Source organism: Lutjanus erythropterus, chromosome 23, assembly GCF_056507025.1.
Source record: "Lutjanus erythropterus isolate fLutEry1 chromosome 23, fLutEry1.hap2, whole genome shotgun sequence".
NCBI lineage: Eukaryota > Metazoa > Chordata > Actinopteri > Lutjaniformes > Lutjanidae > Lutjanus > Lutjanus erythropterus.
This window is the reverse complement of record NC_139339.1, coordinates 26,455,534-26,481,791: the sequence shown is the minus strand read 5'-3', so window position 1 is coordinate 26,481,791 and position 26,258 is coordinate 26,455,534. Positions and strand designations below refer to the sequence as shown.

The 26,258-nt window shown below is 39.3% G+C and overlaps 2 protein-coding genes across 3 annotated transcripts; one reads left to right on the top strand and one right to left on the bottom strand.

The window, feature by feature from the left end:
- The first annotated feature begins 1,618 nt into the window (after window positions 1-1,618).
- ecsit (ECSIT signaling integrator) lies at window positions 1,619-9,985 on the top strand. The gene is made up of 8 exons (XM_084711848.1): window positions 1,619-1,757; window positions 2,202-2,383; window positions 4,211-4,616; window positions 5,770-5,993; window positions 6,100-6,157; window positions 6,484-6,632; window positions 9,015-9,120; window positions 9,212-9,985. Exons 2-8 carry the CDS (start codon window positions 2,243-2,245, stop codon window positions 9,505-9,507), a joined length of 1,380 nt encoding a protein of 459 aa, XP_084567974.1. The 5' UTR covers window positions 1,619-1,757; window positions 2,202-2,242; the 3' UTR covers window positions 9,508-9,985.
- Window positions 9,986-11,582: 1,597 nt separating this feature from the next.
- LOC146306275 (uncharacterized) lies at window positions 11,583-25,401 on the bottom strand. Of its 2 annotated transcripts, XM_084711847.1 has the most exons (6): window positions 19,835-23,156; window positions 15,951-16,658; window positions 15,139-15,188; window positions 14,988-15,049; window positions 14,582-14,899; window positions 11,583-12,870 (listed from the first exon to the last, which is right to left on the bottom strand). In XM_084711847.1, the coding sequence occupies exons 1-6, from the start codon at window positions 23,132-23,134 to the stop codon at window positions 12,842-12,844; spliced, it is 4,467 nt and encodes a 1,488-aa protein (XP_084567973.1). In that variant the 5' UTR covers window positions 23,135-23,156; the 3' UTR covers window positions 11,583-12,841. The 2 variants fall into 2 exon arrangements, with proteins under 2 accessions (XP_084567973.1, XP_084567972.1); XM_084711846.1 differs by lacking the exon at window positions 11,583-12,870 and adding an exon at window positions 25,275-25,401 and having other exon boundaries at window positions 14,847-15,049; window positions 19,835-23,344.
- Between the last annotated feature and the right edge of the window lie 857 nt (window positions 25,402-26,258).

Here is a 26,258-nt window from a genome sequence, read left to right as displayed (position 1 = left end):
CCAAACAGATGATCACCATCAGGACCCAAGAGAGGCTCCTACACTGAGTACCTTTAAAACCAGGTTCAAACCTTACTTTTCAAAACAGCCTGTGGCTAAGTTCCTTGTGTGTGTGTGTGTGTGTGTGTGTTTTGTATATCTTTAACATGTGCGTGTGGTTGTGCATGTGTGTGTGTGTGTGTTTTGAATATTCTTGATATGTATATTTTTGTACAGAGTTTTGTGTAACTGCCAAAATTATGAGATAAAAGTCTAAATTATAAGAAAAAAGTCAAAATTATGCAGTGGTGGAAAGAGTACTTAAAATTTGTACTCAATTACAAGTACTGTTACATCGCTAAAATATTACTCAATGGCAAGTAAAAGTACTGGTGTTAGAAATATACTCCAGTAAAAGTATAAAGTATTTGTCTCAAAAACTATTCAGAGTATTAGTTACTTTTAACTGTTGATGTCACAGTCACCTCTCCAAACTAGGGTTGTAAATTTTGTGTGTTTTCCTGAACCAATAGTTGAAAATTGATTAATCATTAATAATTTGTAAGATACATGACACGTTCTGTCTGGTTTTAGTTTTTTTGTCATTTTGAGTCAAAGTTTAAGTTTTCTTATTCAATAAATGTCTCCACCAGACAAGACAATATCAAATGAGGTGCAGTAACTTCCATGACTATTGATTGAACATCAATGAATACATTTCTAATTGGGTAAATTCTTAATGGCAGTTAATCAATTAATGATTTATCATGTTTGCTGCTGCACCATTTTGTTTTGTTTTTTAGTTGTATGTCTGTTTTCATTGGCTCATCTCTGATCAGATCACCTGATTGGCTACAAAAATGAATGGATGAATGAATAATGAATGAATAATGAATGAATGAATAATGAAAGGGTTGGATATTAATTCAAATTGTACTCAGTACTGAACTGTGACTTTGAAAGTAACTAAGTAGATTACACGGTGAAATTAATACTTAACTACAAGTAAAAGTACAGACTTGAAAATCTACTCATGGAAGAACATGTACCCCAAAAACTGCTTTTTTAATTTGAGTATTTGTAATTAGTTACTTCCATCCCTGAAATTATGAGATAAAAAGTTATTATTATGAGATATGATTTTTTTTTTAATCCCATAATGTAGTTTTGTTTTTGTTTTTTTAAATCTCATAATCATGATTTACCATTGGGGATTGGCTTGTTTTTGTTGTTGTTGTTGTTGTTGTTGTTGTTGTTGTTGTTGTTGTTTTCTTTAACAGCACAAATGGCAGACAGAAAATGAAATCGATATTTTTAATATTATTATTATTGTTGTTGTTAAAAAAGATTTATTTATATTAGTTGGTTAGTTTTTTTCATTTTCGATAATCGTTTGTCTTTTTTTTTACTTGTACTTGTTAATTTCCATCTTGATTATATTTGCTGAGTCTTAAATGTCTTGGAAGTTACTGTTTGTACTGTAATAAAGAGAGAGACAGAAAGTATCTGTCTTTATGACGAATATCTATTACATAAACAGTCGCCAAAAACATTAAGGTTTAATTTAGAGGAATGTGGAAAATAATTCAAAACACAAAGATTATATTTACTGCACAGTGCAGGGTTGCGGAACAAAGTTTTCACTAATGTTTCTGTTGTCCGGGGGAAGTCAATGCGTGTAGGACCCGGATATTGAACCGGCTTTTCAACATGGAGGCGTCCACGGGGAGAGATTTCTGAAGGAGACTGATTTCTTCTTACGTTTGTCAGCTTAAATGGTGGGTGATGAGAAATAGATAAATAGTTATATCGGTCTAATATGTACAGTAGTCATGTATGATAGAATGTCAGATCTTTATAATAATTTGTCTTGACACTTTGTCCTGATATACAACCACTGTGTGCCAAACTCCATAGAAATATGTATCTGTTTAATGTTTTCGTGCCTCTTGGAAATTATTTGTATTCGATAGAAGTCGACTGAAGAGGGCTTGTAAATATAGCTGGTTCACTCTTCAGTTCGGTTCACACAAATTCATCAGACATTATTTATTTACGCAGAAATTCAACTATTTTGTAGTCATCACTGCAGTCATCTTCCACCACAGATTAAGTCGTGGTGGGTGTGAAATAGATCCAGCAGAGTGCATTGAATTTGGCATAAAACGCCAGGTTCATGACTGAAATTCTGAATATTGTACATGTTGGTTGTCCCTCTGCAGTTGTGTGTCCTGAAGGTCAGTGTGATGTCTCAGGCTCTACCATGAAGTGTGTCCGCTGCCTGCTCCAGCTGCAGGGTCTCAGACTGGTGGGCCAGTCAGCCAGCTCTGCTGCCCAGTATGGTTCTCTGCTCCAGTCAGCCTCCACCAGTCAGACCAGCAGGCTGCACAACACCCAGCACCAGGTACACTCCACTCATCCAGACTGTGCTTTGAATACTGGTCATTTAATGAAACTAAAATTATTAGCAGAAAAACACATAAGACTGACTCTGAGTTTCGTTTAAACATTCAACCCACTAAAATTCCATCTTTATTCCTCCATGCCAACCAATCCCTTGTGCAGACTAATACTACAATTATCATTTTAAAGGGATGCAAAACAGGTCATCTTTTGATACCCAGTCAAAAGTCTGCAACATTATTACACAACCAAAAATATCATAATATCTTCTCTATTTAAAATGATCCAATAATCCTGTATTTATGCTTTTCCAAACCACATTTTAAAAGAGCTTAACTGAAAATGTTGGGCATTGAGTAAGAACACCTCTTAAGAACAGGTTTGCTCTTAAAGGGACTGTTCACACCAAAAGCCAAACATGTTTTCCCTCTCACCCATAGTGCTGTTCATCCATCTAGGTAGTTTTGGTGTGGTTTTGGTTTTGAGATTTCTGCCTTCTCACTGATATAATGGATCGGATGTGGTGCTCAAAGTGCCAAAAATACATTTGAAAAACTCAACAGGAATGTGGCTTTTCAGAAAACACGACCCAGTTACTAAAGATAATCCACATATCTTGTGGAAACGATTTTCTTTTTACCTAAATGCACCCAGCTGATCCCAGTTGTATCACCTTGCAGAAGAAAGTGTGCATCTACTCATGGATGAGAGGCTTGTGCTTGTTGCAGCGTGGGACGTAAACACTAATGGCGTCCCCCTCAGCTGAGCTGTAACGTTAGCGCCACAGAGCTAAGTAGCATGGTGATATGATTGGTGGATGTGGTTCAGTTTTTTAGATTTCAGTGGCATAAATATTTTGGAATGAGAATACATAAAGTCCAGTAGTTGCTAAGAATAGCAGCCTTGGAAACTTTTATTTCACCTGACATTACCTGTAGTGGAATGTATTCTGTGGTCCATCTCTCTGACATTGTCTTCACAGCCTTGTGTTTTAGATATGGACCACTTCACTGTAGTGAGCTGTGTTTTGTCATCCAATCTCATGTCAAACTATTTTGCCACAACAGGGAATGTGGTACTCCAGCTCTGGGGAGCTGGGGGCACTCAGCCACAGGCCAGAATTAGGCCACTGCAGAGAACGGATAGCCTCAGCACAGCATACAATCCACCAACCGAGCCACAGGCAGTGCTATTTTATACATTTATTTTATTTAAATATAAATCTAATTGTACAATAAAAATATTTAAAAAATAATACATACTTAAATATAAAATGCATATATGTAAATATGGATCAAATTACTTTTGATACATGTATCAAAAATACCTACGTTTTTAAGGTATTTTTTATGGTAAGTTTTTTAAGTTTTTCCTCACCACAGTCACCTCATTGCTTGCTCTTGGTGGGAACATATGTGTTTATAAAGAGTACAGTGTAGACCTGCTCTATTTGAAAAGTGTGAGGTGACTTTGTTCTGATTTAGCACTACACAAATAAAACTGATATGAATTGAATTAAATCATGTTCATTAAAAGTCTGTAGATATCTGAAGTTGTATTTTTACATTGTTTGTTTTTATTAAATTAGTGTGTGTTTTTTTTTGTTTATCTTTGCCTAAAGATCCACTCTATGATTTTACAATGGCACCCAAAAGTACAGTCAAGCAGGTTCTCAATTCACTGTTGACATTTTGAAACTCAACTCAGTTCACAGTCGACACATTAACAGTGTTTTTGGGCTCTAAAACAAAGTCCGGTAGGCAGAATGTACACTGTGTTTTTTTTAAGTGCAAAGCTCCATGTAAAGTAAATCACTTGTCACTTGTAGGTGTTGAGGCGTTTCCATGGCAGCCCAGCATGTACCAAGAGTCGTCAAGTGCCCACAGAGTTCTTCGACGAGGACGACAAGAAGAAGAACAGGTCTCTGGTCACCCACGATGACCTGTTTGAGCATTTGGGCAGAGAGGCCAAAACTAAGGCCACGTTTAGCAAAGTGGTGGACGTCTTCATCAAGGGAGATGTGAGGCGGCGAGGCCACGTGGAGTTCATCTACGCCGCTCTGAAGAAGATGCCGGAGTTTGGCGTGGAGAGAGACTTGGCCGTCTACAACAAGCTGCTGGACGTTTTTCCCAAAGAGGTGTTTGTACCCAGAAACTTTATCCAGAGAATGTTTAACCACTATCCCCGACAACAAGAGTGTGGAGTGCAGCTACTGGAGCAGATGGAGAACTATGGTGGGTGTCTGGATTCCTGGAATTCTTTTGAATTTAGAACCGGCTATTTTAGACAGGGAGGGCTGTATACTCTCAAGATGTTAGGGAAATTTAAACGCTTTTCATGCTGTACTTAGAAGTGGTGGAGGCTAAGAAAGCATCCGCACTGGCACAATCCTGTCACATTCCAAAGTAGGCTAACCCTGATGTTAGCCTAGGGCTTGGTGGCCTTGCTCCAGAGCAGAGGGAGCCCTGAGTTTGTGGGGTTATCCCTTAAAAATTGTGTAAACACAGGGCCAAAAGGTGCCACTGAGAAACAAGGCTAAAGTCTGTCAAAGAGCAGTCATGAATCATTCTAGAACATAAACATTAGTTGCATGTTTTACCCAGGGCTGGCAGAAGTGTAGTGTGAGTTGTGCAGCCTTGGGCTTAAATTAACCCTGGTTTAACAACGTGTGTGTGGAAACTTAGCCCATTTCCACAGTGTCCCCACAGGGTCTGGTTTGGTTTAGGCATGAGGAGTGTGAGTAGGTAAGGTTAAGGTAAGAACAACATGGTAAACCATTCAGTAGTAGGTCAGGTCATGCCTTTGCCATCTGAAGGGGGGGGGGGGTTGTACTGTGGAGCAGGGCCAGCAAGCCCTGGGCTTGTTATCCTACTTTGGAAATTAGAAAATACTGGGATTGTGCCAGCATCGAGCCTTTCTAAGCTCGAGGCTAACAGCTTCTTTAGCCATGGGCTAAGAAGGTTCTAGGAATGCATTTAGCCCTGAGCTAAGTACAGTGTGAACCATATAGTCCTGAGCTTAGCTTAGGGCTAACAATGTGTGTCGGAAAGGGGGTTAAGTTATCCCAGGGATAACTCCTAGCCCAGTGCTAAGAATATGCAGTGTGAAAAGCCCTTAAGTTGGCTAACTCTGAAGGATTAGTCATACATTTGCAGTGTTATTCCCTGGAATTCTGCTAAACTGAGGACTAGAAGTTGCCAGTGTGAAATGGGGCTAAGAGGGTTAGTGAATCCTTTTGCCTCTCAGCTAAGCGCAGTATGAAAAGCTCACAAGGGTCAACTATTAGCCCTGGGCTAAGGATTTGCATTGATTAAAACCCTTTTTACATTTTCCACTACTACAGCAGTGTCTGTCTGTCCATCTTGACTTTAAATGTGTGTGTTTCAGGTATCATGCCCAACATAGAGACCAAAGTCCTGCTGGTCCAGATCTTTGGAGAGAAGAGCCACCCCATGAGGAAGTTCCAGCGCATCATGTACTGGTTCCCCAAATTCAAGCACATAAACCCCTTTCCAGTCCCACAGCAGCTGCCCGAAGACCCAGTGGACATGGCTCGCCTCAGTCTGACTCGCATCGCTAATGACCTGGACGCTGAGGTCACCGTCTATCAGGTTCTGATTGGACTGAACAAAATCGTCTTCAGAATGTGGGGAAATAATTACAAAATCTGTCTTTGCCAATGATCTAATATCTGCTTTTCTTTGCTCTTCCCACCAGCTGCCCTGTACAGACATCACAGAGAGTGGAGAGGAGGTCACACTCCCACATGTAGTAGGTATGGAAGCTGTTTAATTCGTTCTAGTGTTTTACAGGATTCCCACTGCTCATGGAATTTCAGGACTTGTGTCCCAGCTTACTTAAATCAGGGCAAATAATCTTTTGAGAAGTCTGGGATTAAGAACAGTTTTGTATAGTGCTGCACTTTTACAGAAGTAGATCAGTTTTTTTTTTACTTGATTACAGTAGATGATTTTAAGCCAAACTGAAAGGAAACCAAAGAAACAACATTAACAAACCAGGAAACTTGCATCCTTCACACTGTTATATATCCAGACTTTAGCTCATTGTCTTGGTTTCCTCTCCTTCCTGTGTTGACTCCAGGTATCCAGAGTCCCAGCCAGAGGGAGCTGCTGGCCAGGCATAACCCCAACAAGCCTGTGTTCGTAGAGGGGCCCTTCCCTCTGTGGCTGAGGAAGACGTGTGTATACTACTACATCCTCAGAGCTGACCCCACGCCGCCTGAAGACAAGGTGGGAAATTAATAACAGTTAATAACTCTTTCTATCAAGATCATGTTGAAAAACCATTATAAGCACATTCATAAGACATTACAATGCATTTATAAGACTTGATAAAATTGAATAGCACTCTCTATGAAGGTCATGTCTATAAACCATTATAAGCACATTCATAAGACATTACAATGCATTTATAGGCTTTATAAAATTGAATAGCACAATCTAAGAAGGTCATGTCTATAAGGAATTCTAAGCACATTCTTAAGACATTATAATGCCTTTCTCAGGCTTTATATATTCTTAAGACATTATAACGCATTCATAAGGCTTTATAAAATTTAATAGCACTTTCTATGTAAGTCATGTCTATAAACCATTATAAGCACATTCTTAAGACATTGTAATGCATTTATAAGGCTTTTATATTCTTAAGAAATTGTGCTTTTATAAGGCTTTATAAAATTTAATAGCACTTTCTATGAGGGTCATGTCTATAAGGCATTATAAGCACATACTCAATACATTATATTGCATTTTTAAGGCATAAAAAACTGTTCATAAATGTTTCTAATCATGTGTGACAACTTAAGGTCGTGGTGTATTATTAATATATAAGTATATATATTATTATATTAGTTTAGTATATAAGTTCAGCATTCATAATGTGTCATACTACCATGCCTATATTTCTGACATGGAATAATATAATGTCTTATAAACATTGAGAATACGCTATAACAGGACTTTGTGAGCTTTAAATTAAGTGACTGTACTATGGTAACACTTTCTATGAAAGTCATGTCCACAATGCATTACAAACAATTCATAAGACATTGGAATGCATTTATAAAACTTTATAAAATCTTTATAAATGGTTATAATCATGCATGACATCTTATAACAAGGTTTATTAAGCATTATAAGCGGTGGACATAGTTTAATATAAGGTCAGCATTAATAATGTTTTATGGCTCCATGCCGAAGTGACAACAGTGTTTGAAGGAAGAATCTAAGTCCTGGATTACACAGCACATTATAACTACAATGACTTTAGACAGTAAAAAGACACATTGAGTACTGTTCTGTCATATCATAACAGATTATAAACTTAAACTTTCTCAAGTGGAATCATATCTTATAATCATCATACAAGCGCTAATAACCTTATACAGTGCTGTCACATCACTTGAAATTCACAGTCATGCTAAAGTATATTATTGATGTTTATAAACCTAAGACATACCAGGTATAAACAGCCTGGTCATAAGTGGACACACCTCACATTAGAATGTGTCTCAAGTGACCATTTGTGATCGGCTCTCTTTTCCTTGCTGTATATACAAATAAACACATGGCAACATCATTTCAGTTTGCAAAAACCAAATGTGTTGCAAGAAATAACTTGTGGCAAATTCGCAAGAAGTCCCAAATAATTAAGAATGTGTCATAGATGGTGTTTCACAAGTTCCTCTTCACTCAACAACTCAGCATAGCACAATTTTTAAGGAAGTCTGGGGACTTTCTTTACTGCTGACAAAGAAGTAGCCTATATTGGTTACTGTTCGGTTTAGACATCAGTTGAAACAGTAGATAGACACGATTCAACAGGAGGTGCCACTGGTACAGCGATGCCACAATAAACTAACACATTGTTTTTTAGTGTAGTAATAATATAATAAACACATACATGTTTTCAGGTTGTGAAGATCAAATGCAGTGGCCTGACAGTAGTATGTTTTTTCCATAAAGTAAGAATAACTTAACGTAGAACATTTGCTGAATTTATAAGAAGGCCAAAATAATTAAGAATTTGTCATAGACAGTGTTTTGCAAAGTCTATTAAGTTTCCCCTAACTGATAAACTCACAAAATTGCACAATTTTTTGAGGGAGTCTGTGGATAATGTTGGACTAGATACCTTGGCAAGTAAAAGAGCCTAAACATGTCATTTGCGTTGAAACAGTGTATAAATCAGACAGACAGTGTATAAATCAGACAGGTGTTTCATGTGGACTTACGGGATGTAAGTTGAGTCGGTGGTCCTTCATTGTGGATCAGGACACACTGCTGAGAGAATGTGGTCATATGTAGCCAAGATCAGACTGGATCTCAATGGATCTTAGGTGCATTCACACTTGTTCTTAAAGCTGTCCTCTTGTGATCAGATCTCTCAAAATGCACATTAATAACAGGCCTAAACAGGCTCTTCAAGTCTCTTTGCTCATTTCAGAATGTTCCTGACCACAAAACGACATTGGCTCGACTGCATCCAAGAGCTAGATAGTTAGCATCGATCTTTTGATGAACCAGCCCACGCTGTGCAACTGTTAATTTTAATTCCACTGAACTCCGTTTGGACCTGTCTCATGCTCTATATCTGTGTGTCCCCCACAGGTAGAGGAGCCCTATGATCCAGAGAGGAGTTTCTTCTATCCTCTACAGCTGGACCTAGACTTGGACCGTGACCTCGGGGATGACGAGAGCTTCAGTGTGGAAGACTGTAAGACACTGACTCTGAAGGTGTCAAACTGAGTGTCTTGATTGTTCCTTGTCTTTTTCACTGTTGCGTGTCTTGTGTGTCTTGTGTCCAGTGGACGAGGGTCCGGTCTTTGCCATGTGTATGACCAGCCAGGGAGACCAGGCCACCCTCAACCAGTGGATTTCTGGACTCCAGGAGAACAATCCCATCCTGGGCCGGGTCCCTACTCTTTTCCGTTTGGACGCCGGGCCAAAGGAGCTGCAGGGGCCGTCTGACATAGAATCAGATCACCATCAACACCACCACGGCCCGGAGCCTGAGAGCCAGAGAGAGGACAGACAGCCTGAAGAGGAACCTGAGGTTCTAGTGGAGGAGGAGCCGAGGAGAAGCCAGGGGATGAAACAGTGACAGCTTAAGACTGACAAAAATATCATGCATATATCATGATATTTTAGAAGTGTACATCCATGTTGAGCTACTGGGAGGAACTGGTTCAATTTAACTAGGGAACACAGCGACTTAGTAGAACCTGAAGACTAAGAAGAATAATGTTGGTAATGTTCAGTAATCAAATAAATTATGTTTAAAAAAAAAATGCTTCTTCATTTTAGTCTCTGTCAAATGTTGCCGAGGCAACATTTTAAATTATCTTAAAGCTATAATATGTAATTCTGCAATAAAATGTCTGTTATATTTTTTGTTGAGTTGTGTACTTACATTATCCCAAATGTTTCCAGCAATTTTCAAGGCAACTGTGCATTTCCTACTAGCCACTAGTTGCTATGACTTCAGGGAGAACATGAGATACCTCAGATAAGTCAAAGAGTGAAGACAGAAGTTAGCAAATGTGAGTAAACATAACATGAATAAAATTTTAATGAGTTAACTCGTCCATATATATGATTTCAGCCTGAGTCATGGCAGGTAGATGTTCAATGGTCGTAGTAAAAATTATACAAATTCATAAATATGTTAATAAATATACAAGAGAAATCTATCACTGGAACATTTGATCTGAGATTAAAAAAAAAAAATGTGTAAAGATCACAAAGAACAAACCCAAAGGTAAAAAAGGTTTATTACTGAAAAGGCATTTTAACATTCCCTTTGAACTGGTAAACAAGTCATCAAGTCAGAATTACATTCTCAGAAGGTAAAATAGCTCGGTCACCTCGAGTTATTTACACCGTGTTGTAGCTGTGCAGGTAGTTTCTCCCGAGCATGACTGACCTCCACAGCTTTGTGCTCAAACACAAGATTATTTCAGCATTTTATTCTTTATGAAAATCATACAAAAACATGGGAATGCATTCCAGAGTTCACCTCTGATATACAACTGTTCATCCATTTTACTACTCATGCAGGAAAGCCTTTGGATCCTCAATACTCACAAATGACAAGCTTCGTCTAACATGGAACTATCTACGGATATGAATAATGCATCATCAATAATTATTATATAAGAGGAAATTCAATAAATAATTACAGAAGTGTACTGCTGCCACACCAGAAAAAGAAAAATTAATCAGTATCATGTGAAAATTGCTTTAACAAAATGTTTTTCACATTATAACAAGATATGTCATATTATGTTACTGCAATGTTATTTCATGTTACTGTGACACCCAAACTCTCATTATATAATGTGATACATTATAAGGAGAAACTAATTTTGTTTTAACATAACTTATCTTGTTATAACACAATCACTTCTATTGTTATAATGTGATAACTTATATTATTATAACATAAAAATTTATATAGTTTATTTCATTTATAATAACTCATCTTGTTATAATGTAATAACTTATATTATTACAACATAACTTATCCCGTTATAACGGGATGATGTATCTTGTTATACTGTTATAACGTATCTTGTTATAAGGTAATGTATCCTATTGTAACATGGTAATGTATCTTGTTATACTGTTATAACTTGTTATAACGTGATGCTTATCTAGTTATAACATGATACTTATCTTGTTATAACGTAATGTATCTTGATATACAGTTATAACTTATCCTGTTGTAACGTGATAATGTATCTTGTTATAACATGATAGGTTATCTTTTTATACCATGATAAATTATATTGTTATAACATGATACTGTATCTTGCTGCAATGTGATAACTTATATTATTATACTGTAATAATGTATATTATAATGTTATAACCCAAAACACTTGTTATAACAATAAGTTATCACATTACAACATTAAACTATTTGCATTATAACAAGATAAATAGATTTAATTTCTTTTTACGTGCAATATTTGAGATTGTAATAACATCATATCTTGTTTTAATATGAAATATTTTGTTATAACTTGAAAAAGAACAGTTCCAAGCAACAACAAACTTTTCAGATTATAATGCAATACTGATCTGTTTTTCTTTTTCAGGCATGGCAGCAATACGCTTCTGTAAATAATAAATAAAGTTACCAAAAAATAGTGAAACAGCACAGTCAAAGAAAAATTTGGCATCTCATAACCACTTTAGTATTTTGTGTATTTACAGTGCAGATGGTTGGTTCGATGTTCTACGACACATGGCGAAGCTGATATGAACTGCAGGAGATGGTGAGAAAAGTTACCGTAGAAAAGTTCTCTCGATACAAAAAGTTGTCATTAAGGAATATATGTAAGGTTCAGGGTTTGAAGAACAGCATGGTGCAGTACCACATACAAAAACAGTTCCGGACGCCCATGCAATATTCCAGTAACTAACAAGGGTCTAGAACAGTCTTGGACCTGAATGCAAGCCTGCCAGCAGAGCAGAAAGAACTTTTTACACAACTGACAACTGTCAGCTCTAATAAATTAACTAAAGTATATAAAGTGTTGAACTCTTGTGCTGTATGTTTTATTATAGCTGGCAGAACAGGGAGTTTAAATCTAAATTTAATGTATAATTTACTGTAACTATCAAATCTCAATGTGAAACACCTTCAAAACTGACATTGCTTTTTAATATCCCTTTACCCATTTTAATTATTAATTGAATTGCCCAGCAATGTTTGATATGCATTAATTCTGCATTTGAAAGCAGAAATATATCCCACAGTTTGCTTATCACTGAAAAAGATAAGGTGGGTCACTATGGCTCCACAAGTTTATTGATCTGGCTCTCTTTATCGGTCTGGCTTTAAAGTGTGACTGTGTAACTTTCAAAAGAAGAAAAAACACAATCCTTCTCTTCGAAAATAAAAGCTGGACTCATGAGCAATAAAACCCGCTTTCAGCACCAACCAGAGAGCTAAAAAAGAACAGTTCCAAGTGAGCTGAGCTGAACTGTACCATACAGTGGAAATGAGGCATTTGATGGTCTAAATTCTGTGTCAAAGTTTTCTATCATATTTGAATTAAAGTTAGTGAGAAACACTGAATTCTTATAGTCGTTGGCCAAATTTAAAAGAATAATTTAAGTTTCAATATTAGTTTTATCTGCGTGTCCATTACAAAGATAGGTCCAGGATGCTTTTAGCCTAGCTTAATGTAACAAATATAATTCCCAGGATGTTTGACTTAAATATAAAACATGTCCATGCTGACTTTCATAAAACCACATTAAAACCCTGGTAATAAATGAGGTAAAGCTGCTTTTTAGGGTGACTCTTCCCTATTCAGCATTCTCTTTCAAGGTGACTTTCTATGACAGAAAAATAACTGACAAAAACATTACAATAAATAAATAAGACAAATAAAGTGTGGGTTTGGTCTCCTGGTCCGTGATCTTCAGTTGACTCTGTCTCTGTTGTGTGTTTCTGCAAAACAAGTCAGACAGGTTTGACAAATGAAAAGAAAGAACAAAGTCTTGGAAGGACAAACAGCACATTGATGATTCTGCTGTGCAGCTCGAGGGAAACGCTAGAGGACTGGTGTCCAACCTGAGGGTCGAGAAATTATTTATAGGACTGGAAAGAAAGCAAAACTCTGGGCCTCATGCACAACCATTTTCTTATTCTTATCTTAAATTTCTTGTACTACTTGGGTCTGTGTAACTTCTATTAACAGGACTAGCAGCTTAACTGAGTTATAAGGAGTGGAAATCATTTGTCAGGTGGTAACAAACATCACTCCAAACGAATTCTGTTGCTCTGTCTGCTGGATAGTGAGAAAAGTAATAAAGTCTGCAAACAAAGTCAGTAATATCTATTAAAGAAGCAGTGTGTCAGATATGGTCATGTGTCACAGGTAACACCAAACTAGCAGTAAATCACCAGAGTAACCGCTAACTGCTCAATTTACTCTCTGCTGTAGATATCTTTGGTGGTAGCTAGCCTACTAGCTGTTGTTAGCTCATTTACCCCTCTTGCAGACAGAGTGTTTACGTTCACAACACAGGCGACAGAACCAGGCTCAGCAGCCTCTCAGTGGACGCAGCAGGGCAGGAACTGAACACGTCCTCCGAGACCGACGGGGGCCAGTTTGACGACTGGGAATACTGAACTGAATGATCACTGAGGCTCAGACCAGGACCAGAAGTTATTCTGTTTCTGTCGAGTTTGAATGAGTGTGTTTTATGAACAATCTCATCTTAGTTCAGTAAAAGAGAGAGTCATAAATTCAGAATTCATTGTTGTATACATTTTTGTCTCTTTGTAGTAATCTTTGTGGTCATTTCTTATGTCTTTGTAGTCATATCTGTAATGTTTTTTTGTCTCTTTGTAGTCATCTTTGTGGTAGTTTTGTGTCTCTTTGTAGTTGTTTTACAACTTATTGTAGTTATCTTTTTGGTTGTTTTGCATCTCTTTGTAGTTGTCTTTTGTGGTCATTTTGTGCTTCTTTGTGGTCATTTTATGTTTCTTTGAATTCAGAAGGTGTACAGACTTTTTTACTGACAATAGGTATAAAATATTTCCTTACTTGAAATTATGTTTTTTATTTTGTGAGCTTGCGAAAGTATCAAATTCATTGCTCGCACTCCCTGCTGAAATGACAAAGAGTCACAAAATGGTATTACTGAACAGCAGGGGTTGGAGCTAGCTGCCTAGCATTCTAACTTCAGTATATATCTCTGCAACACAAAACAGACATCTTTGACAGAACATCATACTGTTACCTCTTCACATTCTTCTTCACAATCTGTTTATTTTTTCAGCATTTTAAATTTAAAGTTTTGGCCGTATCTTACATATTGCACTTTAAAGTTTGCTTTACATTAGCCACCATAAGCAATTAAGATTGCAGCAACAAAACCCTTGTGTATTAAGCAAGGATCAGTTGTATTGCTTATGAATTTGACTTTTCAATTTTATAAGGAAACTGTGCTATTTGTTCTTTCAAATGGTGCACAGTATTAATATCTTCAGAGGTAAGTTATTTTCTTGTGGACTAATACTGGCGCAGCAGTTTGGTCCTGGTATTCAATATTTAGGTCCTTCCTTTTACTTCTCTGGCCGCCATATGTATAAACCATACTTCAACAGCTACCTGGCCTTCACTACATCTCTTCTCCCTGCAGCCATACTGTACCTGCCAGCGCCCCGCTGTGCTGCTGGAGCTGGCTGGTGAAGAAGCGTTCCCGCTGGGACACCTGCTCGTCCCAGGCCTCCAGTATTCGCTGTTGCTCCCCAGGGTCCATGTTCAGGGTGTCCGGGTGGGCCTCGTCGATGTGGGCCCTCACTCCCTCCAGGCTGTGAGAGTACTGCAGCTCCCCACACACCATGCACACTAGCAGCTGGTTGAGCGGATCGTAGTCCATGAGGTAGCGGTTCCTCCACACGGTGTCTGAGACAGGACCTTCCTCACCGTTATTATTCTCATAGTCAGCGAACAGAAGCTCCGCCTCATCTGAGGAGACAGTTGAGAGAGAGAAAGTCAAGTTCGCCATTCTAATGTGCTGTCTTTTAGGTTCAAAATCTCACAGTTGATACTTCACCTTCTACTGGTGCTGTGTAGTTTGTGTATGGAAATGATTCTGGGTCGGTGTCCACTGGAGTGCTGTGAAAGAGGGAACAGCTACATTCATTATTCTCATACATGGAGCTGAAAGTGAAACATATTTTATAGGAAAAATATAAATTTCCCACCTCATTAGATGTTCTGACTCCTCAGAGGAGCTCGCCCACTGACCAGAATCCTACAGGGTTAGTCAGAGAGAAATAAATCAGGGTTTGAGGGAAAAAAAGATGGTAATAAAGAAACTGAGAATATGTTTATACCATCTTTGTAGTCATTGCAGTTGTTTAGTTTTGTGTATCTTTGTTGTCATTTTGTGACTCTTTATAATCGTCTTTGTGGTCATTTTCTGTCTCTTTGTTGTCGTTTTGGTGGTGATTTTACGTCTCTTTGTAGTAATCTGTGTGGTTGTTTTGTGTCTCTTTGTAGTAGTCATCTTTATGGTCGTTTTTGTGTCTATTTGAAGTCATCTTTATCATCAGTTTAGGTCTCTCTGTAGTCGTCTTTTTTGGTCATTTTATGTGTCTTTGTAGTAGTAATCTTTGTGGCCGTTTAATGTCTTGTAGTCGTCTTGGCAATCATTTTATGTCTCTTTGTAGTTGCTTTTAATTTCTTTGTAGTTAACCTTTGCGATTATTTTATGTCTCTTTGTAGTAATTTTGCACATCTTTCTCTAACTGTCTTTGTGGGCATTTTGTTTTTATCTTTCTTATGCACTCCTTTTTATTTCTCTGTAATAAGGTTTATTTGTGTGTTGTAAGAATAAATTGGCATATCATGCTTAAATCAAAACTTATGTGATTTGTGAACAGACCTCTTACAGTCATTCAGTTTTCAGTAAGTCCATAACCTGAGAGGTATTTTTTTATGACTACTCTGCATTCTTCATCATGTGATCTTAACAAAATAATTAGACAGAACATGAAGTAAATTTTTTATATACCTGTGTCTGTGGGTCCTGGGCAGGCAGGATGGGCCTCCAGTTGTTGGAGGTCCTCCTTGGGGTTATTCCCTTATCACGAATGGCCTTCCTGGCTCTCTGCTCCTTCTTTTTTATCCTCCAGTACTCCCGCTTCCTCCTTAGAAAATCCTCCTCAGGCTCCCCTGGGATGGGCTTTGGTGGAACCATGGTGCTTATAGGTGCCAGCTTGGAGGGGGATTTTATCATATGTGGGGGGCTCTGAAGTTGAGCACAAGGGATTTTTATTGGACTGAGGGTGGATCCTGGAGATTCACCAGGGGGCTCAATGGGTTGCAGGTTTATGCTGGACAGAGGGTTGTCTGGGGGCTTCAGAGTAGGGAGGCAGGGAGCTGAGTCTTCATCTGTGCTTGTAGACATCCACATCTGTGCTCCCTGCATGGCTTGTTGCTGGTTCTCTGGAGCTCTCAGATAGTCAGACTCAATCTGTGAAGGCCCAGTGTTCATTTTGTTTTGCTCGCTTCTGGGTGAGCAGGAGACACTGGTGACGGGCAATTTGACCTGGAGTGTGTCAGGTGACTGTTCAGCGTTACATGTTGCAGGGCTAACAACCAGGACCGTAGGGATACTGGCCACTGCAGTCAGAGAAGCAACACATGGCTTGGGCTGGAGGGCTGGTTTTGCTGGAGGGTTTACACCCTTAACAGTGTTGATAATAAAGACACCTGGAGCCTGAGGGACAACATAACATGAACAAATTATTTATCTCAGTTTTTCACAGGTAAAACAATTCAATACAGCAATCAGATGACTAGCTTTCTGAAACATGAATGTATATGTTTGCCTCTAGCTTTAAGTGGGCCCCTCTCAGTCACACTCCCCTCTATTTTTGCTGTTCAAGTGTCAAATGCCAGACAGAGGTTTGCGGTATAATGATTCAGGTTTCAGCTGGAGAGGGTACTGAACATGCCTACAAGCCTTGAACACTTTGTACTTAGCAACAAATTAGAGATTCACACTTTCTGCCAAATTCTAGACACTGATATCTTCAGCATCATCCAAAAACATATAATTTCAACAGTTAAAAAGAAAATGGTCTGTCTTTTTTGTGGATCTTCCATTTTTAGTTTAGATAAGCTGTTAAATAATGAAAATCATTCTCTTTGGTTATTAGTATTTAACTACCTTACCACATAGGGAGTATGGTATGACACGCCAGAAACAGAGAAATGGATCAGTATTACGTTATAACTTTCTGCCCCGTGGCTTCCTCTCAGCTGGATGTGCCTGAAACATCTCCCTAGGGAGGCGACCAGGTGGCATCCTTATAAGATGCCTGAACCACCTCAACTGGCTCCTTTCTACGTGAAGGAGCAGCAGCTCTACTTCGAGTTCCTCACGGATGACTGAGTTTCTCACCTTATGCCTAAGGACATTGCAGATACAAGTAACCATAGGCTACACAGATAGCAAAAATTTAACCACCTCTTCTACCTGCCGTTCTTCACATTTCCTTCATTCTGTGACATTCTCACAGCTAAAATGTGTTCTTGGGGCTTTAAGTCCATTATCTGATGTAAGTGGGTAACTACCACTGAACTGGCTGGCAAAAAACCCTATCATTTTAACAAAGGCTGATTTGCACACTGTTAGTACTCAGCAAGGACATATCCTACTGTATGAGTCTCAGTCATTTCCCCATTGTGAAAGCCTCAAGTGAGCTTACTGTATCATTTCTGCTGGATTCAAATGGAACTTTTACGGAAGCCCTGAGAGGCAAGTGAGAAAAAAGTGCTGATCCATTCTCTAAGTCTGATCTAAATTGTTTTCTGTCTTTGTATTTATGATTCAAAGGTATAATCATCAACATTTTCCTGAAAAAAAAAGGATAGACTCATATTACTTAATCCGTTAAATTATTATTATTAAGTGTGTGGTGATGGTTATAGCTCCAGAGACCCTGTCCTCTGCCTGTATTACCTTATATATCGTGTCGTGTAAATTCCGTTGTGTAAAATAATTTACCAGGAAATTAGGCTTCAATCATTACTCCCATGGGTAGAATGTATTATTTACCCCCTACCACCATGATTGAAATTGCTTAGTCCCTATCACCTTCCCGTCATTGAAATGACTGGGGGCAGTTAGTTACCGTGCAGCGGTGTGAAGACACACAACTGGCTAACACAGTATGTACTTTCTGTTTAAAGAGCATGAAGAAAATCAAAACTCCCCCCAGAAGAAAACATGAATGCTTTTAGTCCTATTTAAAACATGGGGTAGTGGTGTACTTTAGCTTCTTATGGCCGATGTGAGTATTACAACAACAAACACACACACACAAAAATGACCTGCCAAAACTCTTTTCCACCCATTTTCATTCACCTGTTTTCACAGATTAAAAAAAACACAAAGTAACTTAGAAAAACAACCCTTTTTTCCACCACAATTTTTTTTTGTCACTTGCTTCTCAGAGCTTCTGTAAACTTGTGAGGTTGTATTAATAAATAGGCCTTTAAAAAAACTGCATAATTTTGTGAGGTCAACATTTCAGTGTCGTGCTTGAAAAACAATTTCAATTTTCTGTTTTAACTGTTTTAAAAAGGTACACTGCAATTCAAGAGGTCAGAACTTTCAGAACGTCTCAGCTTTTCAACCTTTTAGAGAGAGAGAGAAATGAGACAAATGCTAATGTGAAAGAGGCGAGGGGGCCATTTGGGGCATGACTTAACCCCCTGCCTCTGAGATCCAATCAAATCAATGCAAAACATGCTGCATCAAGCACCTTCAGTATTTGCTACGTTTACGGCAAGACCTTTCAACGTTTAATCAGTCAGGCTGACAGGTAGCCATTTAGTTTTCACTAGTAAAATGCCATTTCAAAATATTAACTTAAGATCTCTGTAAAACAATTTTGGCTTGTTACGATATATATTTTTGCTTGTAAATATTACATTTCAACTAATCAAAACCGATTTACAGATATCTTTAATTCAGTTATAGATATCAGTAAGAATCACTAGTAAGAATAATGATAACAGAAAGCTATGACTGAATTTCCACATACTGAAAAAGGATTATGGTCAGATATTAACAACTGCATTCACGGGATGTCCGACATATCAGCAACCCATTTTGGATATATTTGGCATACTCATTTTGGATATGTACTTATACCTACAATGACATTTTGATTGATAGAAATCTTTTTTTTGTATCTAAAATTTAATTCTGACTAGTGTATAAGGAATTGATAGATATCTATATATATAATTCTTACTAGTACAAATAGAATTTTCACTTGTTACAACTGTATTTCAGAAATGAAATTCTAGATATCTGAAATAATGTTCCTACTAGTTACGATTCCAAGCTGTCATATCAGTAATTTCTTTTCAGCAAGTCATAATTTAATTTTATATATTCAGAATTCCATTAATATCTGTAATATAAGAATAACTGTATATATCTACAATGAACATTATCACTGCTAAGAACTGCATTGTTCATATCAACAACTGACATTTTGACTAGTGAGAAGTGAGTTGTAGATATCAATTATGAGAATTGCAACTAGTCAAAATTAGATTATGAATATGTCAACTTAGAATTAAAAGGCATCAGAACTAAATTATAGATCTGTAATTGAGTATGAATAGAAGTCAGTGGTAGAAGTTGACTAGTTGTAATCACTGATATCTTTGATTAGAATTGCAACTAGTCAAAATTACATTATGAATATGTTGGCTTGGAACTCTGACAAGTCAAAAAGTAATTGCTGATATCTACAATTGGTATTAACACTACTGACTGAATGTTAAAAAGGCTGGCCACTGGCTATTTGTTGCATTGCCACCCAATGTATCAGCATCTGCATGTTGCAGATGCTACAAAATGTGGCACATCACCTGGATGTTTTTCTGGGACAGTCGACTGCTGCATTCTCCTGGTCTTTCTGTCTGCCTCGCCTTTAACCGGGCTCTTTGCTGCCTCTTCATCAGTTTCCAGTACTCCCTCTTCCTCTGTAGGCTGGTCAAACCACTGTGGTCCATGATGCCACTGCGATATCGTTGTGCTGATGGCAAGTTGTTGTTTTGGCATTGCTCTTGTGCCTGACATTGCTGTTCACAGTGTTGTTGCTGTGGCTGTAGTTGGTCCATGGGTAGGTGATGCAACTTTGGTGGCTCTGTGGAGCAGCAGTTCTGATTGCTTGCTTTTTTGATGCGAAGCCTCTGGGCTCTGCGTGGTGACGAAGGGCCGTCAGAGTCTTCCATGGGGTTTACTATGAAGTTTGAAGGGGTTTGAGATGAGTGCTCACAGGTGGGAAGTGGGATATCCTCATTGGATGTAGGAAGAGGTGGAGGTGTCTTGCTAATTTGTGGCGAGTCCACCAAATGAGGGCTTGGTGAACTTGCTGGATCCAACATATCAGTATCTGCCTGCCAGCTTTTTATATCCAACGCCAAGTCAGCAGCAATAGGAGTCACCTCATCCTTTTCAAAAAAGAGCTGAGATAAATTTGGCTTCATCTCTGTATCTGATGCCTCTTCCACCAACTCTTTTTTAAAGTCAGTTTGCACACTTTTACAGTCAGACACTGTGCTAAGTGATTCCTCTAGGAGTTTCTTCATAGAGGCCACGGCTAGCAGAGTGGTAGCCTGGCTGTCTGCATTCAGAGCTGGGTCAGGCTCTGGCTGAGGCGCTGGAGGTGGTGTTGGGGAGGCTGGGGGTTTGATATCTGGACAGATGGCTTGTTCTGGTTGAGAATTTAGGTCAACTGCTGGCACAGAGTCACTCTCTTGTTTTATCTCATTTGCATGTGGTGTATCAGGCACATGATTGTTGGGGAGAGGTTGTGCATTTCCTGTACGGTTAGTAAGCCTTCTGCTGAGTGGTGCAGTGGTTACTCCTACTTGCTTCTGGGCCTTCCTCCTCTGAAAGGCCGCATTGGCCCTCGCTTGTAGGACACCCAGCTTCAGACGAGCAGCACGAGCTGCTCGCTGCTCACGTTTCTTTATCCTCCAGTACTCCCTCTTCTTTGCCATTCTCTCCTCCTCCGTCAGCTCTGGATCCAGAGACAGCACTGATGGTGCGCTACTTGAGACAGCCATTTTCATGACACAGCCACCAAGGTTCGAGGCTGCTGTTGATCCTCCAGGAATTGCATCTTGAGAGGTTTGTGGATGAGTGAGAGTGAGCTGACCTACAGTTTGGATTGCTACAGAGTGTGAATTAGTAACAGTTGTGCTTTCAAGTTGAGGCCTTGGTCTGATTGACAGCAGTCTTGAAGGCTTGTTGACGGACTGTCCAGGAAGAGGAAAAGAGACTTTCACCTGAGCTGGACAGGGTGGAGGGGGTGGCTGGTTTACATGAATGGGTGCAATGCTCCTCCGTTTAGTCTCAGGTTGATCCTGAGGTTTTGTGATGTGGGTATTATTAGATCCAACATGAGGCTCCTCTTCATTTTTGACTGTTGTAGTGTTGTGATCTGTATGAACCTGGGGAATGTTAATGGTCACTGTCCCGTCCTCTTTGATGAACCCTCCAATGGTCTCAGAGGCGTGGGTCAGGGTGCTTCCTGCTGATTGTGCCAGCGCCCTGGCCCTCCTCATCTCCTCTAGGATTTTCTGGTAACGTTTCACTCTTCGCATCAGAGAGTCCTTCTCCTTCAACCGCGCTTTCACCTCCATTGACAGTTTAGCTCGCTGTTCACGCTTTTTAATCCGCCAGTACTCACGCCGTTTGGATATTATCTGCTCAGGTGTGTCATTGGGGTCAATTTTGGGGATATTTCGGGTACCAAAGACTGAAGCAAGAAGTGGGGATCTACATCTCATATGTCTTTGACTGATGAAAAGCTTCTGAGCTTCGATGAACCTCTGCCTAGGGGTTTTACATCGTGCAATCCCTCGGGAAACATTAGAAAGATGTACATAACTTTGAAATTTTCTCTGTGACTCCCCTGACTTTTTTGCAGACATAACATCACATGTGATGGCTGTCTGTGGTGTCCCATTCCCATGTGGATTTTGTACTTTTATCTGATCTGCTTGCAGGTTAACTGTAGCTAAACTTGCTGCCCTACTTTGCAGTTTATCATTTTCTCTTTTGGCAGATGCAAATGAAGCTTTGCCTCTACTAGGACACTGCTTCTGGCCCACTCCTCTCAAAAATGACTGAGATGGAAGATGCTGATGAATGAGTCCTGTTTTGTGTGCCACTTGCCTCTGTAACATCATCTCTGTACCCTGCATCCTGTCTCTGGCTTTACCTATTCGAGCCGCCACCTTTGCTCTCTGCTCTCGCTTTTTCATCCGCCAGTGCTCTCTGCGCTTGGCTGCTCTCTCCTCCTCTGACTCCAGTGAAGGTTGTGAGTTGGTAACACCTTTAGCCCTCTGAGAGGTGACCAAGGCACTCTTTGTTCCACTTTGAGGTGTTGTGTTTGCTGCTTTGCCCTCTGTTTTGATAGAAACGGGGACACGTGGAGAAGACACATAAATCATACCTGTGGTCACATTGGCGGGTAAGGGTTTGGGCTGGATGCGTAATGCAACTTGGGCCTTATGTTGTGTTTTGGGGACTGATGCTCCCTGCATAGACACACATGGCTGAGGTGTTGTTTTTGCGGAGCTGCCATTGGTAATTCTGGTTACTCTGACTGGAGGCACTGAGGAACTGGTGTTCAGCTGGGTTCCACTGGGTGTGGGTGAGGTAACGGCTCTGCTCACTGCACCCCTTGTTGTTGGGCATTTCACTCTGGCTGTGTCACCCCCAGCAGCTTTGGCTGAGATGGAACATGATGCTGGCAACTGAGGCAAGACCTTGTTGAGTTTCACTGTCTGGAGCCACCTCTCCTTCTGCCCTTCAGTGGCTCGTACTGAGCTGCCCCCCACTGTATTTCTACTCTGTGGTGCAGGAGGGACGATGGCTGTTTTGTATGACTCATCATTACTCTGCAAAGGAGAAGAGATAGCAGCAAAGGAGTCAGACAAACTGGAATTCACCAGTGCAGGAGCATTTAGATGTAGGAGCTTTTTCCCTCGACTGTCTTGTGCTGGTGCTCCTCTCCGCTCTGACAGTCGGGCCCTCTGCTCTCGCTTCTTGGTTCTCCAGTATTCTCTCTTTTGGGCGAGGGTGGCATCATCGTATTCCGAGGCAGGCCGGTAGCGGTGGGAGGCAGAACCACCTTTACCTTTTGCAGTTGGCATGCTATCGCCAGCTTGGACAGCCCATCAGTTCTCAACCAACAGTATGGGTTGGCTCTTCCCTTGTCACGTTGATTCAATTCATCCCCTCAGTCCAGAATGCTCACTGCCACTAACCTACATGGTGCCCCCCTATCTGATGCTGCAGTCGGTGTTCCTGCTCTGCTGAGCAGCTGCCAGATCTCTCAGACATCACATCAGTATGCAGGTAACCTGAGGAAAAGAAAACAATTGTTAGCCGCATTTTACTTTACAACAAACCTGAATCATGAGTCAACAGACTAATCTGACACAGCAATTATGAAACTGGCTGTAACAAAGTAATCTAATACAATTGGGTTTGGTTTCACCAACAAGCAACAATGATTAATTTTTAAACCCGATTAAAGCATTATTTTACTTAAATGACATTGCATTAATAAAGCTAAAATATGAACCTCAATTTAGTTTTTACTCAAATTTATTCTGTTGCACTAAAACTTTAAACTCTGATTTAAAATGTGATAAAGTATTAACTTTTAAAATGGTTGCCTTGAGATGAATTGAGCAAAAAAAAAAAAAAAAAAGAAGAAGTTCTATGATGAAAGTTAAGAGACAGACTCAACTCACTTGGGTTTTATATAATGTGTCTGTTCTTTTTTTCATTCCAGTTGTTCCATAAGAAAGTCTTGTTTTTCCGCACTGTGCTATTGTCTGTTTTTTAATCTTCTGTTATTTGGCCATAGTAACTCAGCAAACATGTAAAAAGAGGAGAGTTCAGAGCGTCTCTGCTGAGCCATCATGAGTAGACAAACTAACAAACAATGTCACGTTCTAAGTTTATGTTTAAGTTAGCTAGCAAACAATGTAACACTTTGTCAAATATACAGAGCAGCTGAAAGTGAACAGGGCCTCCCACAATGAGACTCTCTGTGTCCCATTTTGAACTTATAATATTACATGGTATGTAAAGTTCATCTCACCAATACGCCACCCAGGCTTTTAGGCTGTATCAGAGGCATTTTCAGATACTGGCATTGGTATCAGACCCTGTCACGATACTGACTAAGTCTGTAAGACTACCAAAAACTAAAGGTACGATAATAACACAATGAAAAGTCCATAATATTAGCATGTGCAAAAAAATTGTCATGAACTGTCTTTGGCAGTGAATTTTTGAATTATGTATGTACACCTGCAAAACAAAAAACAGCACAGTGGTCAGAAGCAGCCCTTTTATATAATAATAAAATAAATAAATAAAATTAAGTGAAATAAAATAATTAACCATATAATATCACAGTAGATATCGTCTCAGGTAGCAAGACATTTGTTTTCTTGCAGTATTGTAATATTTAATGTATAGTTAAATCCATAATATTGATATGATATCAATCAGCCCTTATGCAATATATCCACATATGGGCACATGTGGTTACAGGACATTTCACTTCTGAAATATTAGTTTCATCTGTGTGGTTTTTTTAGGGTAACTTTTTAATTCATTAGCATGCTAAAAACATCATAATTGGTTTGATTGTAGCAAGTGGTCCAATTTCCAGTGACGCTTGTTTAAATGCAAATGACAAGACAATGCATATGTAAGCTACTACAACCGCCCATCTCTATCATAACACTTGTACACAGTGACCGATTTCCACGTGAGACTCAGTAAATCCTGTAGTTGGTCACATATTTAAATATAGCATTTAGGCATATAAATATTCTTTCGGCAACATCTTTGCTGATATAAACACGTCGTGTATGTACGAATGTGTACGCTACAGGAACCAGGAAGGAAGCGGAGTGACACTGTCCCTTTAAACCTGTCCCTTTCTATCACAAATTATATCTGTCGAGAGCCATTTTTATTCTTTATTCTCTGTCTATTTGATTGTAAACGCAGCGAAGCGACCCGGCTGAAGCTAAATTAACAATACGTACAGAAGCACGGTGAATAAATGGCCACATTAGAGCGTAAATCGAGCCCACGGCGCTGTCTCTCTCAGCGGCACAATGGACAAGATCTTCCTCCTCTTGTCCACACGGACTGGCGCCTGTCTGAGTCTGCTGCCTGTCTAAAAGAAGCGAGGAAAGCCGCACATTCCTGCTGTAAAAGCAGGACGCTTGGAAACGTGTGGAAGAAAACATGCATAGCCGTTACCTTTTAGTTACACCTAACTTTCCGGGACACTTTAAGTGAACGTTTTTTGGACAGATATTTTGCCAGGACACTGCAGCTACTTTCCGCCAGCCAGCCGTGCTCTGAGGCTGCCTTGACAACGCTGAAAAGTACCAGGATGTGGGACCTGGATGCTTGCTCTCTCTCTGTGTGTGTGTGTGTGTACGTGTGTGTATGTGTGTTCACTCTATGGCGTGGACGGAGACAGTATACTACAACGCCCCCCTCACTCCTTATCATATTCTGATCCATTAAGCCATTGAAAAATTATTTTAATGTATATGTTTTGGGTAATAATTCCGTCACATCAGTCTGACTGATCAGGCCAAACCTCACTTGTCTTTTCACAGTTTAAGGAAACCTGAATTTGGCACAAGAGACACATCCAGTAACCAACAAAAAATAAAAAATTCAGTGACCATTCACAGACATCATGTAAAGCTCGCGATGACACAGTCTTTTCCAACATGGAGCAGCAAAACAAACATCCATTGATTTATTGGCTTTTTCTACAGATGACCTCAATTAATGTGGCGTTTTGTTTAGAACCAGCAGCTGTAGGCTACAGGATGGTTTGATTTGATAATCAAATGTGTATCATTAATAGGCAAGTGTGATTAAAAAAAAACAGTATTTGTAGTAGTAGGATTATAGTAACAAAAGTGGTGGTTATAGATAAAAGCAGACACATTTGTAAAATTTCTGTGTAAAGCTTATTTAAGGAGATAGTTCAGACCTTTTGACGTACATAGTCTGTATATTACATGCAGTAGAAGCGTTTCACAATAGCAGCGCTGTCAGACTGCCTTTTCCATTGGGAAACTGCCATTATAACTGCCTAGGTCACACTCCTTCCAGGGTGGCCCATGGTACCTAAATTCAGGAAAAACAGGAACAGCAAGAAACAAATTATTTTTTTATTCCGTTTGAATTGTGCCACAAATCGCACATATGTTGTCTGTCAAT

Bases quoted from the DNA above. Each gene is read 5' to 3' on its own strand.
- ecsit (XM_084711848.1), top strand. From the start codon at position 2,243: ATGAAGTGTGTCCGCTGCCTGCTCCAGCTGCAGGGTCTCAGACTGGTG. The intron at 2,384-4,210 runs GTACACTCCACT...TGTCACTTGTAG, and splicing joins TGCACAACACCCAGCACCAG to GTGTTGAGGCGTTTCCATGG. The intron at 6,633-9,014 runs GTGGGAAATTAA...TGTCCCCCACAG, and splicing joins CCACGCCGCCTGAAGACAAG to GTAGAGGAGCCCTATGATCC.
- LOC146306275 (XM_084711847.1), bottom strand. From the start codon at position 23,134: ATGCCAACTGCAAAAGGTAAAGGTGGTTCTGCCTCCCACCGCTACCGG. The intron at 16,659-19,834 runs GTGATGTGCCAC...GTTGTCCCTCAG, and splicing joins TGTCCCAGAAAAACATCCAG to GCTCCAGGTGTCTTTATTAT. The intron at 14,900-14,987 runs GTGAAGTATCAA...CTGTCTCCTCAG, and splicing joins CTACACAGCACCAGTAGAAG to ATGAGGCGGAGCTTCTGTTC.